Source organism: Penicillium nucicola (genome assembly GCF_028828085.1).
Source record: "Penicillium nucicola strain IBT 29836 chromosome Unknown utg000003l, whole genome shotgun sequence".
Lineage (NCBI taxonomy): Eukaryota > Fungi > Ascomycota > Eurotiomycetes > Eurotiales > Aspergillaceae > Penicillium > Penicillium nucicola.
The window spans coordinates 3,089,542-3,108,451 of record NW_026643127.1 but is presented as its reverse complement, the minus strand read 5'-3'; the positions used below and the strand labels follow the sequence as shown (position 1 = coordinate 3,108,451).

At 47.2% G+C, this 18,910-nt stretch overlaps 8 protein-coding genes across 8 annotated transcripts; 3 read left to right on the top strand and 5 right to left on the bottom strand.

Moving 5' to 3' along the window:
• Positions 1 to 156: 156 nt before the first annotated feature.
• Positions 157 to 2,233, bottom strand: N7511_004734 (fungal specific transcription factor domain-containing protein; the record flags this gene model as incomplete). Its single annotated transcript, XM_057127159.1, has 5 exons — positions 157 to 902; positions 957 to 1,222; positions 1,280 to 1,468; positions 1,540 to 2,128; positions 2,230 to 2,233. 5 exons carry the CDS (start codon positions 2,231 to 2,233, stop codon positions 157 to 159), a joined length of 1,794 nt encoding a protein of 597 aa, XP_056986049.1.
• A 1,700-nt stretch (positions 2,234 to 3,933) lies between these two features.
• Positions 3,934 to 6,672, top strand: N7511_004733 (uncharacterized protein; the record flags this gene model as incomplete). Its single annotated transcript, XM_057127158.1, has 9 exons — positions 3,934 to 3,962; positions 4,015 to 4,037; positions 4,085 to 4,468; positions 4,517 to 4,559; positions 4,613 to 4,718; positions 4,833 to 5,054; positions 5,127 to 5,716; positions 5,771 to 6,064; positions 6,129 to 6,672. The coding sequence occupies 9 exons, from the start codon at positions 3,934 to 3,936 to the stop codon at positions 6,670 to 6,672; spliced, it is 2,235 nt and encodes a 744-aa protein (XP_056986048.1).
• Positions 6,673 to 7,024: 352 nt separating this feature from the next.
• N7511_004732 (prefoldin subunit 5) lies at positions 7,025 to 7,755 on the bottom strand (the record flags this gene model as incomplete). The annotated part of the gene is made up of 4 exons (XM_057127157.1): positions 7,025 to 7,080; positions 7,150 to 7,267; positions 7,332 to 7,618; positions 7,707 to 7,755. 4 exons carry the CDS (start codon positions 7,753 to 7,755, stop codon positions 7,025 to 7,027), a joined length of 510 nt encoding a protein of 169 aa, XP_056986047.1.
• Positions 7,756 to 8,348: 593 nt separating this feature from the next.
• Positions 8,349 to 10,756, top strand: N7511_004731 (uncharacterized protein; the record flags this gene model as incomplete). Its single annotated transcript, XM_057127156.1, has 5 exons — positions 8,349 to 8,713; positions 8,769 to 9,499; positions 9,556 to 9,964; positions 10,018 to 10,306; positions 10,364 to 10,756. The coding sequence occupies 5 exons, from the start codon at positions 8,349 to 8,351 to the stop codon at positions 10,754 to 10,756; spliced, it is 2,187 nt and encodes a 728-aa protein (XP_056986046.1).
• A 204-nt stretch (positions 10,757 to 10,960) lies between these two features.
• N7511_004730 (uncharacterized protein) lies at positions 10,961 to 11,689 on the bottom strand (the record flags this gene model as incomplete). The annotated part of the gene is made up of 3 exons (XM_057127155.1): positions 10,961 to 10,975; positions 11,039 to 11,488; positions 11,552 to 11,689. 3 exons carry the CDS (start codon positions 11,687 to 11,689, stop codon positions 10,961 to 10,963), a joined length of 603 nt encoding a protein of 200 aa, XP_056986045.1.
• Positions 11,690 to 12,735: 1,046 nt separating this feature from the next.
• On the top strand, positions 12,736 to 13,122 carry N7511_004729 (uncharacterized protein; the record flags this gene model as incomplete). The annotated part of the gene is made up of 1 exon (XM_057127154.1): positions 12,736 to 13,122. The coding sequence occupies one exon, from the start codon at positions 12,736 to 12,738 to the stop codon at positions 13,120 to 13,122; it is 387 nt and encodes a 128-aa protein (XP_056986044.1).
• Positions 13,123 to 13,530: 408 nt separating this feature from the next.
• N7511_004728 (uncharacterized protein) lies at positions 13,531 to 15,284 on the bottom strand (the record flags this gene model as incomplete). Its single annotated transcript, XM_057127153.1, has 2 exons — positions 13,531 to 14,802; positions 14,859 to 15,284. The coding sequence occupies 2 exons, from the start codon at positions 15,282 to 15,284 to the stop codon at positions 13,531 to 13,533; spliced, it is 1,698 nt and encodes a 565-aa protein (XP_056986043.1).
• Positions 15,285 to 16,290: 1,006 nt separating this feature from the next.
• On the bottom strand, positions 16,291 to 18,110 carry N7511_004727 (MFS transporter; the record flags this gene model as incomplete). Its single annotated transcript, XM_057127152.1, has 2 exons — positions 16,291 to 17,216; positions 17,282 to 18,110. 2 exons carry the CDS (start codon positions 18,108 to 18,110, stop codon positions 16,291 to 16,293), a joined length of 1,755 nt encoding a protein of 584 aa, XP_056986042.1.
• Positions 18,111 to 18,910: the final 800 nt, after the last annotated feature.

Here is an 18,910-nt window from a genome sequence, read left to right as displayed (position 1 = left end):
AAGAACTGGGAAAACGTGACGGAAATTGTGGACGCATCTAAAGCGGCTATGTAGCGATTTGGGTGGACAGAGACACGGATAATGGGGATCTTTCAATTAATGATCTGCGCTAAGGCCTTAACGGTGGGGTTGAGGTCTGGAAACCTAGATAACACGTCAAACCTGTATAGATGATGGATCTGTGATGCTAGTGAATGTGTCCATAAACAGAATATCACCCCAAACTGTCTCCTCTTCTATGTTCTGTACTTCCGTAGCAATAGCACTTTGTAGCGCGGGTTGAGGCTGAGCCCGAGCGCTGTGACCGCTCAAATACCGCATTCCAGGGCAGCGGTGTAACCGTCGAACAGATGAAGATGTGTTGTTCGAACCCATCAGTTCGCAATGAGCACGACGGCTATCACGAATCTCTGCGGGATTTTCTTTGGCCGATGCATAAGAAGTCCGTACACTTCCTATGATCTCGGGCAACCTCGTGAAGAGACTCCGGGTGGGTACCTGGGTATCTTGCAATGGCTCAATTGCCTGTAAGTGAGACAGCAATGTATCAATGTAATCTCGTAGATCCACAGTCTTTTGTGCAATCTCTACATCCCACTGAGGTACCTCTGGCAGCTCGACAGACAATCTGTAGAGCACAAATACCGTAAAAATAACTTGATACCAAGCAGAGAACGGCAAGGTCCTGTGCTCTGCAGCGGGAAGAGCACAGAAGAGATCAAGATACTCCTTTGCCGAACTGACACATTTTATCAAGTTATTGATGACCATCGGATGCGCAGATAGTATGGTGGAATCGTCCTGCGTCTTCGGGGACGGCGGTCTTCTCTGTCCGTAGCAGTATACCAAGCCCATTTCTTCAATGCGTATTTTGGCAGCATAATAGCCGTTGATTAGCAACACTATGAAATAGTCAGTTGGCTGACAGTGACCCCCGAAACCTGAGAGCTTCCTACCTGTGTCGCGAAGATCCATCGAAAGGGACGACCACCAATCCTCTAGCCACGTTTCTAATCGTTCAGCATGAATGTGTAACCGGGCACCATGAATCCCTTCCAACCGGTAGGTTTCACAAGCTTCCTCGGTGAACTGCAAAACCTTTGTGGCTGGGCATAACAAGAGGTCTGTGTCAAATTCTGGGGTTTGTTGCAGCATCATTGCGCATTTGAGCATATCCCTGTGGAACGGAAGATTGTTGGGCTTCTGGGAAGCCATTGCTATTCTGTTGAGGTCAGTTCAGGCTTAAGATCGCTCATTTGGACGGAAATGAGCATCGTACATGCCAGACAGGTAATAGCAACCTAGATACGCACGACACGCTTCCAGGTTATACGAATCACCAAGCTCGATTCCCTGCTCGAGCAGGTCTGCAACTTCCTGCTCAAGGCGGAGATCAATGACCATGCTAATTGCGATTTGTATGTACTGGTAGGCTTGTTGACTTCCTGGAACAAAGTGGTATTGGAACCTTACATTGGTCAGCTTGCGGGTGTTCTGATGCCGGTAAATTAGGAGGTAGTCCCTAATCCGAGATCTTACCAGGCAAGATGAACAAGTAATCCCTGTAGCAGATCTAGGTCCTTCTCGCCAGCCATAATTACCCGCTCGCTCAAGGACTTCTTAAATTTTCCGATCAGAGCATCCTGAAGGTGACAATACTTCGAGGACGCAGCAGCAACGGCTGCAAGCAAGAGAAATGGTCGATCGTTAACCATTGATTCAGCAGTAGAGTCATTTGAGAGCCGCACGAAAGGAAAAAAGGATGCCATTCCGCGGAATTTGTCCAGAAGGTGCTCGAGGACGACAGGACCGAGTCCCAAATCAGCGATCCATGCGGCACTCGTGTCCCTAGATGAGTTCGACAAATTTTCCAGGACAGATTCAGTAGTATTTTGTTCTCCGCTCGACGCTGGGCCGTCACTCGACTCAGAATTAGCCAAGCACTCCCCGCTCAGATACTCAGTCACTCGGTGTGGACTATCACCAGGATATTCGAGAATCGCAGACAGCCCGAAGTCCGCGTGGACGGGCGTTTCCACCCCAGAAAGGGGTGCATTCGAGCGCGAAAGAAGACCGATGATATCGGTGAGCTTGGACTCAAGATCGAGCAGCCGCCTACATCCCCTACCTGTCAGCAAAGAATATCCGGTTAGAGATAGAGCCTTCCAGGGTCACGTACGGTTTCGCTCGTTGTGAACCTCGAGGACTATGTTTCGGTTCAGGAATTACGCATTGAGAGTTTGATCTGGTACATCTACTCAAATTAGCTCAAGTTGAAATTATACGGTCAGGCCCGCGGTGCGTACTTGGTGCAAGGCTCTCCCTCCGTAGTCCGAATACATTTCACCTTGAGGACCCGGCATTTTTCGCACGCGAGTGTCGAATTTTTACGCTGACGAGAGGACTCCCTTTGGATTGCGTTATCCATTTTCAGTCATCCATGACTCTCGCGGTCTCACTGTTGTTTCCACTTACGGCCCCCTCAGCACAAATACATATTCTACCCCATGAGAATATCAGATTTACGTCAGCCTAACCACGTGATCATGCAAGTAGTAGAACAGTCGACAAGTCGTCGAGTAGAACAGTTCTACTGTTCTACTTTCTACTCATCTACAGGAAGAACTCGGGATATCGCTCCGGGTCAAAATGAAATGTGACATATCCACGCTTGAAAGCCTGCCAATGTATGCTGGCAGACTTGATATGAAATCTTGCTTGCGAAGAGACAGAGCTGTTATTAGCACAACTTGTCAAGGCCGCATCCACAGCGGTAGCACTACTCAGCACATGCCCAAGAGTTTCAAAAAGACTGTATCGAAAAACCCATAGTCCATCTTTTGTGCCATGAAATCGAGACTGACGCTGAGCCTGGCGGCGGGCTTTGGTGGCCAATCATGAAGAACTCCCATCGCATTTTCAAGAATTCACTGCACATTCTCCCAGATGGCGGCCAGCCGAGGTTCTTTGTCATGATGTAGGAGCTTGTAAGTCGCATGGCGTTGACCGAGCTGATCCCTAAGCAACTATAAGTGCTTAGGGAGCGCTCTCTGGGCACTCAGTGACCAGATAACAATGGCGGGCAGATAGTGATTAAGTTACGCACATGATGCTTTAATGACTAAGATTTTGGTAAACAGCACGCTTAAACTGGCATCGAAGGTAGCCGTTTTCGGCGCTCAATTTACCGTCACCTACTCTATATTACTTCCTCTCTGACTTCTGTAACGGTGTTACTTCATCAGACCTCAAATCGATTTATCCGCACCTTGATATGCACACATGCCTTGAGGAGAAGATTGTTTTTTAATTTAACTGGAGTCCCCGAGGTCTTTCTTTTTCAGTCTGTTCCAAGGTTGTTAGTGGCGCGCAGTCATATCCACACTTCTGATGCATAGCAACTACTCATGTTCGCTATTCATGGTCAATCTCACATTCAAAATGCATCCGATCCCATTCCGTGAAGAACACTTTGCAGATAGAGTGCTATATTTGATATACTCTCTTCGGGGTTTACATCATGTCTCTTCGTTATCGATTCAACCCTGATCCGATCTCACTCAGTGCACAGCACTATGCACCGAGAGTTCTATATTTGATATATTTTCCTCTGCATTTACTTCTTATCGTTCATTATCAACGCAACCCTGACCCTTTTATTGTTTCTCATTAGAACTTCGCTTTCTATCTTAAGCCTACGTCGCCCCTCTCCAAGGCTCACTTTCCCCCTAAAGTGGTCATCATATTATTCTCACTTACACCATTTTCTTCGTTCTTGAACTTTTGCCACCTTCTTTCTTTAGTTTCACTCTCAGCTCCTATACCTCAACATCCTCGGCTCTAACAACACCCAACAGAGCCAGGCTTTCTTGACAATCTTTGTAACTTTTCCCTTACACAAACCCAACATCAACCTAAGCTGAGTCCAACAGAATGGCCGACGAAGATCAGTCTGCCGAGGAGTAAGTACATCTGTCCCCGTGGACTTATATTTCATACCAATGATTATGACAGTTGGGAGAAGCTGCAGGCAGCGGGTAAGAGTCTTTTGCTTTGAGTTGTATATACATTCTAACCACCTCAGCTTGGTCCCTCCCTTTCAGCATTACCGGAGTGGTCACTAGTGTAGATGACTGCAATCAATCCTCTCTCGCTCTGAGATCCCCTGCAAGAGCCAAGGAAGGCTCGGGTTCACTTCAAGATGGGTCTAATATCGCAAATCTACACTCCACCGTCGCCCCTGCGTCTTTCTCACCTGGTGTGAACAACCAAGCTCCTGGAATATCGGCATCCTCGCCACTCCGGCAAGCTCAACCACGAGCTGCTAGGACACCGGTGCGTGCAACTGGTCAACCTTCCCAACACGTAGGCACAAATTCCACCCCTCGGATGACTCAGGCACCTGTTGAATCTGCACCACAGGACTCCATCGGCAAAGCAAAGTGGCGATCTGGCGCAGGTCCCGATGGTAATATCACTAGGCAGACTTCAATTACAACTACTAACCATTGCGCAGGATACGTCCGCCTGCCGTTGGCCATTAACCAGTTCCAAGACATGTCTGTATACCTACCTTAAATATGCGATTTACTCTCACTGACTTTGCTATCAGTGTCACGCAATTCACAAAGAAAACTGGCCAACCCATCACGAACTTTCGTACGTTTATTGTTGACGCTACAGGTGCATATCTCACCGTAGGATATCGTGGTGAACGGGTGAGTTTTGTATTCTTTTGTGACATATCAGTATCTCCTTTCGTCGCAACTTTAGTTTTTGATTTATTTTTGTTAGATCCCATTGTTTTGCTTCTGAGCTAACACCATCAACAGGTTGTTCTCATTTGGGGAGATGGAAGCCAGGTTCTGGCAGCCTATACTCTCCTTAACACCTTGATTATTCAGGTCGCACAGCAGAGAAATGGCACAGCTCCGGACTGGACCCGTATCAACTCTCACTCAACTTTCAAAATCGGTGTCGCGGAGACAAAAGAAATTCAGACTGTGCATTCGCAGAAATTGCGAAACGCTTCAAACAGTGTCCCTGAAACCACGGTATGAGATAAGATTATAGCTCACACACTTGTAAAGTGAGGACCTTGTGGCTAATGCGTATCGGTACTACAGATGTGTCTTTCGTGGCCTCCAAATGGACCAGCATTGGGTCAGTGCCTGGCATCACGTCGTCAGCTTATTGATTCCATCCGTCTTCAATATGGTGTCAATATTTATACCAAGCCCGGAGTATGGGACAAGCTGTACTTGTCTGGATCTGACGAACACAATTTCTTGAAAGTGGTTAATAGTTACAAGGAGCTGTGGAAGACACTGTCTTTGCAACACGAGACCGAGATCAGAGTATTCCTCGTCGAGCCACCTCCCCCGGAAATCATGCGTAAGGACGTTATCATGCAGAGTTATTCAGACTTGGTCAAGCCATATCTCTCTGAATTGAAACTGCCCGCCAATCAAGCTGCCCCTTGGGAGAGGAAAAGAGAGAAGGCCAAGCAGGAGAACAAGCTCGCCATCGTTGATCACTTGGAGCGCGCACTGCACTTCGTTCCTCGTTTCCACGGATACAGACAGATGCGTGTCAAATTCGGTTCACTCGTTCTGAGAGAGTATGAGAAGCCCAATGGTACAGCTGATCCACTTCTCTATCTGGAATTCCTTGACATGCTCATCAGCACTCCTGCCAAAGGCCAACTATTTCCTGGGTTAGCATTATATTAACCGGAAAATGACGTGCGAGAAACTGACCTGGACTTTAGACTCCGGCTTACCCAGAATCAGCTAATTAAACGTGTCATGAGTGCGGGGAATCTACTCATTCCTGCTGGCAATATCCCACTTCGCTCCTTTCCGAATATTCAGCCACGATTCTCTGCATCGTTTGAGTACAAGATCAACAGTGACGAAGTCGTACGCATCGAAGCTAACTTTACGCTTCCACGGGGCAGCGAAGAATTCGAAATCAACCAAATACGATGCTTCAAGCCACGGAAGACTGATGGAACTGGAGAATCAGAACTGCCCATGCAAATCAGCATGGTTGACTTCGACCGGTAAGTTAATCCCTGCGCAGTTTTCAATGGCATATGTTAATGGCTTTTTCTTTTGCATAAATAGGTCCGACTGGCAATTGGAGATCAAAGCTCTGGACATGCTCGAGGAGGAAGACATACCTCCCGACGTCGAGGATGTCATGCGCAAGTTAAGCTTCGTATGGAACGAGAGCGCGCTTAGCATCATCTCAGTTCCGGAAAGAATGGCCAAGTTCCCACCTGGCTCGCCTCTGACCTGTTTTGTCGAGAAGTCTGCCATCGAATTCAGCGTCAAGGGTACAAACCTTGTGTTTGAGCTTGCTCGCTTTGTGAGATACAATGTGGCCAATGGCCGGGTTTTAAAGTTCCCCGATGTGACTTGGGGAGGTTCACTTTTCGATCCGGATTGGGATGAGATGCTCGGTGAAAATGTCGAATTCGATCCCAGTCGGTTCGCACAAGAGGCGTGCCTCTCGACGTTTTTCCCACCATCCCAGGGAGAAGACATTGATGAGGAGGCTCAGCTTTGTGTGTTCATGGGTGCCCTGCATCAGATTGCACATATGCTGGGGTCTCCAGAATCTACTGTGACCAAGGTTCTCAATGTGAACGTGGGGACTTTGTTTTGAGAGTTGCAACTCATTGCTGGCAGTCAACTATTTGCTATTGTATTTCATTGCGTGAACAATCAGAAGGGGACATGACGACTGGTCAGTGGTTAGCTTCATTAACATATTATTCAAGCATTTCTCCTCTCCTCTATATGCCTAGCCTTGTAGAATAGAATGTCGAGCTAGAGTTTCGTGCTTGGTATTTCCAAAAGGAGATCTATCCTATGCCACAAGATATAACAATCATCAAGTGATTGCCATTCATAGCATCGCAAAAGATTCAGGTTGAAATAGTGTAGTTCATCAACTTATGTATTTTATTCCTTTGGAATATGTCGTATTCAACCTACTCATAACACATGACTTAAATTTAGCCACCGCCAGCTGTGGGGTTAGCTTCTCCAGCAAGCATCTTCTGTCTCAATGCTGTGATGGGTGTTAGCAAGACTTTCCAACACCTCTAATTCCGATCGGCAGATCAAGATCAAGACTTACTTTCTTCAACAACCCGCAACTGCGTGCTCTTAGTCTGTACAACCTTCTCCAAATCCTGCAGATTTGACTCCAATCCCTTGACCTTATCATCGTAGAATTCAATTGCCTTGGCGGAAGTCTAAAACTCAAAATGTGAGCCCAACTCGAAATCTGACCTCCCCAGAGATCACCCTATCACATACCTTTTCAACGTAGAATCCAGTTCCAACATCAACAAGCACCTTCTCCCGATCCGTCAACCGGCCCTTGACATAGAGCGAGCTGGTCAGGGGAACAAGGATCTCATCACGGCCATCGGTACCCTTCTTCTCGGATCCGGTGACACCTTCGTTTATCGAGCGCACACAGTCGCGGAACTTGGCCTGTGCAGCGCGCAGCTTCGAGTGCGAGGTGGTCAGATGTTCCAATTCGGAGGTGAGGCGGGTCTGGAGAGCACGGAGCTGAGGGACGGAGAGGGAGGCGAGGTTGACTGATTCCAGAGACTGGTTAGCTTGAATTGCTCGTTGTGAGGGCGGCTAGAAAAACAGAGTCGCATGTATCGGGAGTTGAGATCGTACTTGAGCCTGGGGGAGCTCCGTCTGATGAGGGGGCCTCGTTGGGGGCCATTGTGGACTTGTAGAACCCTGAAGGTGTATCAATAGGGGTGAATTGTGGAGTAGAATTGGTGTTCTGCTGTTTATTGATTGCGTCGTATTCAGTTATGCGGGCAGTTCAGAGTGGGGGATGAGCTTCAGAAATGTGACGGTTGGCAATACTTGCTCACCGCCACGGCGGGGCTGTATAAACACTAGACGCTTCAACTATAAAGCCTCTTTGTCCTTGTTTGGGGTTTATCTTTCTTATTTTGGCTTCTTATTTTGGCTTGAAGTTGAGCTCAAATTCCACTACGGGGTATTGTCATTTTTCACAAGTCTTCTTGAATCAGGTATTACGCTAGGTTATCCGCTGTGATTCATAATACCTTTACTTTCTCTCCTACTTGCTGTCCCGATGTTCATATGCTTGCTCTCAAGAATTCACAAAAACTATATGCAGCTTCTGCATAATGCTCTCAATCTGGATATTCAAAATTCTCTAGCGGAAGTATACTAGACCCAAGTTGGAGTACTTCTAGATCCGGCCTGGATGTTCTCTTTGTGGCCTACTTGTGGCCCGTGATTGGCCTGGTGATCATGGAAGACAATCATGAAAGATAATCAATGCCTGTCCTTTTGGCCAATAACCGAATACTATCAGAATTGAACGTTGTCCACCAAACATGCATCAAGGTCCGGGGTCATTGGGGTATCGCGGAGAAGTTCCCGATTACTCCGGATCGATTTCTCCGCTCCGGACTCTCCGCAGTTCACACTTCTCTCTTGTACACAACCCCGAGCTTGATCATGGCCTCGAGATTAGCTGCATGTGAAGCCTGCAGAAAGGCAAAGGTTGCCTGCGATCATAAGAGACCAGCATGTTCTCGTTGTGAGAGTAATGAAAGAGCGGGGATTTGCATCTATCGAACCACGCCGTTCAAAAGAAAAAGAGTCGAAGAGTCACCTTTGTCGGCCCAGCAGTCGCCGAGGTCTGCTATAGAACTCCTACTTACATTGATTTCATGTGCTTATTCTACTTTACAGTCGGCTATCACCGGCCCAGTCTTCTTCATCCTACACACCGAGGGCCAATCCATATCCAAATCCTGGATTTATGGGATCTTCTAGCCATGTCGCAATTTTCAATCAAATCTTCCCACAAGATAATCATCCCTCTGAGACGTACCGTGCGTCTGGGCCAGATGTGGCAATGTTGATGCAATCGCAGTCTGCTGGTGAGAACCTGCTACTGATCCAAGGCGCAGATGTGCTCAGGCAACTTCTTAACACCTTCCCTTTGGCTGCAATGAAGGAATTTGTCTTGTTCTGGCTTGCAACAGGAACAAATCTAGCACTTGCAGAGCCTTTCACCGAGAAGTGCACTGAAAATATGACCCGGTTGTTCACGACTTTCTCGCAGGAAGATAATTGGCACTTGGCGTATGCACAACGTCTGACAGAAAACTCCCGCAAGCCATTGAGCTTTTATGGCATATCCGATATTTCAGAGTTCTCTGCTCAGTTTCTTGATCAGAAATTCAGATGGGAGAGTCTCGGCATCTTTCTTACTGCTGTCAGTCGGGCTACGATTGACATATCTTTCTTTCCGCCATTATTCAAAACGGAGAATGACCAATTCGCGCTTAGAAAGCTGGCTACAAGACTTAGCGATCTGGCCTTGGATATTGCCCTTTCGTTGGATTGCTTGAATGATCTACAGATCGTTTTACAGTATGAAAACTTCATTATGCACACTCATGTTGATGGTGATCAAAGTATGTATTGGCTGCATTATGCTATTCCACAACTAATTTTTAACCGAAACTTTTAGGTTACCATTCATGGAGTCGACTTGGAGATGTAATATCCTCCATGTTTGCCATTGGCTACCACGAGGATGTCGAAAAGACCAAACCACCCATTCCAATCTTCCTAGCAGAACTTCGAAAGACGGCTTGGGCCACAATGTACTCAGCAGACAAAAACATCGCTTTATTCCTTGGTCGGCCGCCTCGAATGAGCAAACGCTTCTGTCATTTCCAGTTGCCCTCGACGCCGAAAGGCTCGGAGCGAATTGGAAATCCTCGGCACATTCAGGGTGAAAGTCCTACATCGGAACTAGGCACTCCAGTCAGTTATAGGGCAGGAATTCGATGGGCAACTATATGTGCCGCCTTGAAAGAAGATATTATGGAATTACTCCGCGATAAGCAGCGTGAAGATTTCAACTCAAAAACAAGGTATCTTCCTGTTTTCTCCCATTTGGCTATTTTCTTCTCACTAAGCAAATCAGTCTTATTCAGACGAAGGCAGAAGCGGAGTGGGATAATCTTCCTGCCAATTTTCGACTCAAGTCCAGCTTGAAAGAGTGCTCGCGATATGCATTCGAGCGTGATTTCCTAGCTGGCCTACGACTCGACTACCTTCACACCCTTTTTTTGCTGAGATTGCTGTTCCATGATACCCTAGCAAGGCCAGATCCTGCCATCCTCGATGTGTCAGACCAAATGCTTGCCCTCGTCGTTGAAGTAATCCTTTTACGAGACCAACTTGTCAATTCTGGAACAGGGCTTATTTGGAAGGTATTCATAATACCAATACCTACTTTAGCTCTTTGATCATTGTGCTAATTGAAACAGATCGCCCACTTCGGACTCCCAGCAGCAGGCATAATCCTGCTTTCGATGCTGAAACAAACTTCTACAATCAATGAGATCCGCTCAACATGGTCTAAAACCTTGCTCAATCTCGGTATTTTTGTTGCACAAGTTCAAGTTGGCAGCATTGTTCGACCTAGTGATCCAAATTATGCATTAATATCCAAGGCAACGCAAACCATAGAGCGCTTCCTTGATTCAATGCAGCGAGAAGGAATACAAAGCTCCACCCAGCCAATTACCCAGACGGAACAAAATGGTGACTGGGCTGCATTTTTCAGCCAGGATCTGTGTGACTTTGAGACTGACTTTTGGGAAAATCTTGCGGATCATCCATCTTTGTTAGCCCTAGATCCAACTTTGCCCTCTATCTAGAGCTGTTTTTTGGTGCTTCAAATATCAGTCTTTGACTAGTGACCAAATTCAAAAACCAACACCTAAGCAAACTGGTTCTTCTGTCTTCAGCTTTTGCATTTAACGCGTTTAAGGAAATAAGAAGGTCGTAGACATTTTCATTATCATACCCAATCCCATCTATTTTAGAGCAGAACTCGCATCCTCGTCTTTCTCACTGTTCATTCAAAGCTCATATGTCTAAACAGTATATCAGTATCTAAATCCAACCGCGTCTAGCTAAAATTGAGAAGAAGAACATACCATGTCATACCAAACACCCCCGGCAAAGCTAGACTTGCTCAACCCCAAATTCTTAAACCCAACACTCTCATAAAAGTTCACCAAATAATCATGAGCAATTAGCACAGCTCTACTCGCTCCAAATGACCCATTTTCAAGATGCCGAGCATAGGCACTAACAAGCGCCCTACCCACCCTCTTTCCCTGATAATCAGGTGAAATAGCAACAGAATGAATAGCAATTGAATCACCATACTTGTGATTCCCAATTAGCTCCCCATCTACAAAGACAGGCTCGTCATTCGGCAACGATTCCCAATTCTCCGGCATGGACATCGAGCCATCTGTCACGAGCTCGTATGGCGAGCGGATTGCAATGACATGGCCAATCAGTGTGGGGGGCTTTTCATCTTCGTTGTTGACAAATAGACCCAGGCAGAGATCTGGACAAGAGCTCAGGCGATAGCGGAACTAGCATTGTTCAATTAACTTATGGATCCTTTTGTTTCGGGGGTGCTTGATTGGCGAGCTTACCTTTTCCTCGGAGCAGCGCTCTTGCTCGGAAAATGCGCTTTCGACGATTACGCAGCTCTTCAGGTCATCTATGCTCAATGTCCGGGTGAATACATTGGTGTTTCCAAGGCTTGGAATGTGGATATTGGTTTGGGTCATGGTTGGGTGAGGATGAGGTCTGCACTGAAGCGTGGTTTGAGGTAATTGGCTCGGGAATGAGGACTAGAACAGTGTTAGATTAAAAAAGAGAAGAACGAAAGAAGCGGCTTATAACCAAATCCTGTGAGTCAATGCGTCTCTATATATGGCTGTGTCATATCGGAGTGTTCGGAGTATTCGGCGTGGGGGCATCTCCAAGTGGATCTGTCACTGAAGGGCGTCTACTGTACAGTAATTGATGGTTTTGCATTTTGGCACTGGTATGCTTCACTATTCTCTTTCTTATTTCAGGAAATTAGGCCCTTCTAAGGCAAGGTATCTACTTCATGAGATTGGTGGTTACTTTATAAGAAATAACTTGGCGTTGTGGCCGTGGAACGCCGATAATCAATTGCATTTCATTTCAACTTTGGAACGCCAAACCTTACAGTCAATAAATTAAACAGCTCGGATTCCGGTTGGATAATTCCGACAAAGGCAATCGATGCGGTATAAGAGAAATCATCATAAAGGAGCTGTATCATCCACAACAGTCTCGCAAATGTTGAACTTCCACTGAATTTTATGATATCAGATCAAATCGCCAGCAGTAAGCCTTAGTGTCATTCCATACCCGTTACCTGATCTTTTGGTCGGTTGTTTTCATGCTCTATTCCGTTCCCATTCCAGAATAGAAATAGAAACCTTGGAAGTGACGGTCGAATTAGTCATCAGCCTGCGGCAGAATAAGCACATGACTGGAGCCGAGGGCGGACAGCCAAGACATGCTCGGGCCCTACCGAATACGGCAATCCAGGACATTCCAACAATAAAGACTCGACGAAGACGGAAATTTGTGATGTTTCCAACACGATGATATGTAATGATGAAATGGATTGGTTTGCAACCAGCAACCATCAAAGGATATATTAACACGATCTAACCAAGCATGAAATCTAAATCACTACAAGAACTATATCTCCTTGTCAGATCAATCCAAGAATCTGAAAATTCCAAAACAAGACCACTATAACTCTTCTGAAAGAACAAAAACAACATATCCGACCATGCAAATCACCAACATCACTGCTGTGGTCCTTGGCCTCCTCACTTCCTCCGGCCTTGCTGCTGCTGCTCCTCCTCCTTGGGTCAAGCCTGCCACGATTCAGCTCGCCAACGAAATGTCAGGTGCCAATGCCAACGTCGCTGTTCCCGTTGATGGCGTCAAGCGCCCCGTTCAGGAGCTCTGGGGCCACACCGCGGTTGCACGCGAAGGTCTTGTCTTCGCCTCAAGTGCCATGCTTACTTCGTTCCAGCAGACAACAGTCTGCGAATTTACTGAAGGCCCACGTTTGGATGTGAGCATCGATGCTGAGAAGACTTACGCCTCTTTCGGTGGAGGCGTTAAGGACCTCTGCGCCGCCTATGTGGTGTGCAAGTGCGAGGGCATGTAAAATGTCGCTGCTGGAACGGGCCTTCCTGTATGGAAAGAAAGGCCGCGGTAATTTGTTTTGTAATTTTAACCTGTGTTTTTTAAGTGAGAAATGATCCAGTAGAGCTGGTTACGTGCTCTGATGGATACCTATGCAAATGCGATGCACAGATTTTGCTATATCGTTATGTCTCTTCCACGAAAGAAATTTCTCAAATCTTCATCGGCAAGCCAATTAGGGATGTGGACGAAAGGAATCTTGCCTGTTTGCATTTGTAGTTCTTCTTCGGCCTGTGAACTTATTTGCTTTCAACTACCCAGTTAAGTGGCTTTTGAGGTCCGCACGAATAACGAATATCACTTCTATCAGTCGGCATTCAATATGATCATTGCAAACAATGGCAAACCAACATATTCCATACCTGTTGATTTATTCCCTTCTTTCTCCCGCCTGCAATCCAAACTCGGTGTTCAACTCCTCACTTAGCACCAGTTGCCTGATAGGTATGCAAAGAAGAAGTCCGACACCACCGAATGGAATAGCGATCCACCACACCCATTGCAAGCTATCTTGATACACACTTAGTACTTCCGCCATCAACTGTGGAGTGTCTTTTAAAGTGCGCACAAGCCCATCACTAGCCATTGCATACGCGCCCCCATTGGCAAGTTTTTCACGCAAAGAAACATCGCTAATGCGATAGAGTAATTCCTGAACCCGCGCGTTGAAGACAGTAGTCGGAATCGCGATCCCCCAGATACAACCAAAGCTGCGCATAAATGCCCAGGTAGCGGTAGCAGTAGCTATGTCGGATTCAGGGAGGGAGGCCTGAATAGGAGGCAGGGTACTGGAAAAGATCATTCCCGAGCCCGCACCGAAAAGAATCTGGAAGCCGGCCCAATCGCGAGCGGGCGAGTGATCGTTCAGTAATGAAAACAGTCCGGTGGCAGTGGTGAGGCATATGTATCCCAGGAAGTGGTACGGGCGATACTTGCCGGTGGACGCAATCAAGACACCAGTTATGATGCCGAGGGGAGCAATGGCCGCCGTGATGGGGAGTACAAACAGCCCGGACTCGGTAGCAGTCGAGCTGCGAATCGCCTGGAAGTAGATGGGCAGGAAATAACCAACCCAGTAGAGCAAGACTGATTGGATGAATGCAATCCACAGCGCACAGATGGCTGTTCCACTCGAGAATAGCTTAGTTGGGATAGATGGCTCCTGGCAAAACCGCGATCGTTGATGAGCGTAGAAGAGAAACAAACCCGCTAGCCCAAGTACCAGAGGCACAAGGATCCGCCATGAAGACCACGGATAATCAACCCCTGCCCAACTGAGCGCCAGCAAGACTGAGACAACCGTGGCTGTGAGAATGGCGTTGCCAATATAGTCGACACGGCGTAGCTGTTGCCATAAGGTACCACCAGAACTTGGATGTGAAACTCGAAGGAACAGCACCAATAAGACCAATGACACAGCACAAAGAGGAAGATTGATGTAGAAAACCCAGCGCCACGACGTATACTCAGCAAAGGCGCCGCCTAATACAGGACCAATTACCGTCCCTACTGCCCATACGGCTGCCATGAGAGCTACATATTTCCCTCGCTGGCGAAGAGGTACGAGATCACAGATGACAGTATCAACGAGTGTGTTGATACCACCCCCGCCGATGCCCTGAATGGTTCGTCCGGCAATGATCTGGACCGTATTGTCTGCTCCCCGGCAAGACCGCTTCCCACTGCAAAGATTATGACCGAAAGGATCAGGGGCCATCGACGGCCGAATATATTGGCCGTCTGGCCGAATAATGGGAGCACTACGGTTGACGACAGAATGTAGGAGTTTGTGATCCACATATACGATTCACCGGCGTTGATGTCCAGTGCGATAGTCGGAAGGGCAGTCGATAGTATGGACGTGTCGAGAGCCGAGAGAAACGTGGTCATGCACAGCGCTGGGAACACAGCCCAGAACTGCCATGGCTTTTTGGCAGGGGTAACAAGACCCTCTGTGTGTGCTACTGGTGCTTCGCCGTGTTGGGTTTCTTGTGCTGAGTTCAGAGGTGTTGAGTTTTTGTCTTGTTTCTCGGGTTTCTGCTGTATTGGCGCTGAAAAAGCCTCCATAGGAATCGACTCTTGTACCACAATACTTTCCACCCTTGTCAATACTGCGGTCACCATGGTAGACTGGCTTCGAAGCCACAAATTTGGGTGAGGGTAAGAAGCGACACAAGTCCAATAGGGGGAGCCTTGGGAGTCGTTACGGTAAGCAATCAAAGAACAAAAGTACGGACTGGTAATATAATTCACGGAAAGAAAATTGAGTAGACTTGCAGGACAGATTGGGTTAGAATGGTAGTCAAAGGCAGAGTTATGAATGTATGTTGTTCAGATTTCTGGTTTGTTTCTGCTCTGAGGTTCGGGCTTTGCGTTACTGAAACAGCCCCCAATATCATGACTCGATGGCTCGGGTTTTAACAGGGGTGAATTCTCCGTCTTCAGTTAGTGCTGAGCCAGGATGACAGATACATACTCTCGATACTGAAGAGGCTACATTCTTTCTATGTGTACTCTATAAGTTATAGCGAATAGTATAAGTACATCAGTAAGATAGTACGATTCTTAATCACCCAATAGGTCGACATAGAATGGTTCAACGTCGTGAAGTCTTGAGTCGGATAAATCTTTATATAACGAACTATTTGTACCATATCGAAGGTTCTAAGCCAAAGAAGTCAAACAAATGTTTTGAAAATTTGTCCAATGAGCATGCTACTCAGAAAGATAATGTAGTTGAGATGAGTGGCGGATGCCCGGGAGCGTGGTTAGTTGGGATAAAAGCTTACTCGTAATATGCATCACGCTGTAGCCTGTGCCTTTTTAGAGATTTGTAGGTAGGATATGAGATGGGCTACAGTACGACATATTTCCCACGCTCGGAGTCCAAATCTCCCTTCCTCGGTGTAATACTTTGTCCTCATTACAACGAAGAATTGATTGATAGCTGAATTACATTACAGGACAGATGGATATATCGAAACATTTGTATTATAAATTAGAAATTTACAGTTATTCATAAAGCGTCCCTCTTCCTTCTTCAACTTTCCTTTGTCCGATGCAGTCGATATTGCTTTTCAACAACTCCCCTGAAAGTAATCCACAACATGTGCAGATATCAATCCAATCACTAGGCATCCTCTTCCGAGAGAGCGAATTTGCTCAGAGCACGAAGTCTGGCACCATAGAAGTAAAGCAACCAAATGCCAATAATACCAATAACACTCAATCCACCAAGTAAGCTGGTACCTCTCGCAACGCCCAAGTTGCCAAAGAGCGGATGAGCAAACAAGACACTGCCACAAGCAAGCGCACTGCGGAAGAAATCATTGGCAGCAAACAAGCTCGCCGCGTACTTGGGGTAGCTCAGCGGGATGTACACGAAGATACACTGCATGACAATAAACACAGTAGCACCATAGATGGTGATACCGATTGTCGGCACAATCCAATGAATAGACGCCCGAGCAGTCCAAGCAAAGACGAACAACCCGATCGTCGGTCCGAAGGAAGCCAGCAGCGCAGGAATGAGGCGTTCCTCCTGTGCCGGGAAGCCCAATCGCCTAATGCGAGGATTCATCCAGTAGTGGATGTAGCCGACATAAAGTAGAATTCCGAGGATGCATGAAACCATGATACACAGGAAGACCAGGCCGATCTGGCCCAGATTCATGCCGTAGTCGACTGGGTAGACAAGGGGGAAGACCTCGAAGAAGGAATAGTAGATACCGTAGATGATTGCTGTGTAGATCTGAACGAAGAGGACGGCTGGGTCCTTGATTGTGATTTCCAGAGGCTTGATCAAGGCGTCGACTGCGACGTCGGAGACGCGCATGTTGCGCTGGTCGATTTCGGACTGTGATAAGAACCGCTCGCTGTTGTGGATTTTGCGGAGGCGTCTGGCGCGGCGGAGGAGAATGGTTGCGCTGCTGGTTTCTGGGAGGAACATGAACATGAGGACGAATACTGGGGCTGAGGCCCAGATTGATTCGAAGAGGGACCAGCGCCAGCCTTTGACTGGGACGGCGAAGCCGGATAGAAGGGGACCCAGGGCAGCTATACATTTGTGTTAGTTTCATAATTAGATAGGATGGGGGAGAAAGATGAGGATCGACACTTACGTCCACAGTATGCGGCAGAGACCCAGGCCATCATGGCATATGGAAGTGCCATCAGACTGTACAAATCTCCAATGGAAGCACCGCCAGATGCAAGACAAGGCGAACCGAAGAATCCTTGCAGGAATCGGAGAACCATCAAACCGGGGAAGTTACCAACAAAGGCAGTCGGGATCGAGATTATGACGAACAGGAACATGGTGATGATGTAGACCGGGTTGCGTCCAATGACAGGAATCTCACTGAGAGGAGAGAAGACCAATGGTCCAATGCCATAGCCGAGAACATACAATGACAAGCCCAGCGTAGCGAGCACAGTATCGACACCAAAATCCTTCATGATACCCTGCGTCGAAGATGTATAGATGGCGGAAGTGGTGTATACAACAAAAGTATAGAGACAAATTAGGGTAGTGATAAGAGCCCGTTTCTTGTTCGACCAATTATGAGGATTCTCTGCATCATCGGTATAGTACCAGTCGACGAGGATGGCACCATCCTTTGTCTTTTTGGGGGCAATGGGAATTGACTTGATCTTTTCGATTTCATGTTGTTCATCGGCTTCGAGGCGAGCTTCTGTGAATGGGATGGTGGTGGAAGAGGTGCGGCTGATAAGCTCACTGCTCCCCGGGCTAAAATGGCCGTTTTCTGCTTCTGCTTCTGTTCTCTTGTCGTCAAAGGTGTTGTTGGAAGGATTGGATTCATTCAACAATTGAAGCCATGTGTCGGGAAGCTTAAAGTCGGCCTTCTCTTCGGGATATTGGAAGTATTTGTTCTTTGTCAAGTAACGAACAAGCTGCCCGAATGGGGCCTCTCGGATAACAGCCTCCATGGTATGAATAAATAGCCTAAAGGGCTATGGCTATAAAGCTAGGTGAAGGGAGAAATATTGACTAGATCCAGACGCTCAACTATGGGAGGTACCACAGACCGACTATATACTTTCAGCCTTGCATGATACCGCTATCACCGAGCCTTCGCGGTGAGTCCATGACTCGCGACTAAAATCCGAACATTAGAAATCAGTTTTCTTTCACCGTCGCTACCATCTTATGCTTACAAAATATGATTATCTATCATAATTCCTATTATTTGAAATCAGGGTATTGGCTGCAAACGGCCAATCAGCTTCGCGCATATGCGCCTGCTCCCACACAGACACATGAATTGACCCGACCCCGAGCCCAACAAAGACTAGATGCCCGCAACAAAAAAGCACTCGGGAGGCTCCGCAATTACGGGTCAGAAAGGATGAGGTGAGATTCTCTCATTAGGGTCAACGCGTCAGATTAAGCTGCTGACCGAGCAAGTCGGGCCTCCCACGGTTCAGATCTTCAGATCCATGGATTGCGCAAGTGCCAAGTCCGGCGATTAGCGTCTTATCCCCGTGGCGGGCCTAACATACCCTAATGCCCGAGAGTCTATCTGACTCATAGATCGGGGTCTGATTGTGGTGAAGTCGGCCAAGGGCCAAACACGAGCTCGATAGCGGTCAAGAGATGAATAAACATGTGATCAGGGCTGAAACGGCTGCAGGTCGATGTACAATTCAGGATATATTACTCCGTATTCTATTTACATGCGCAATCGCTCTAATCTAACAGGTCAACACCGAGCAAGCCCAATCTCTCA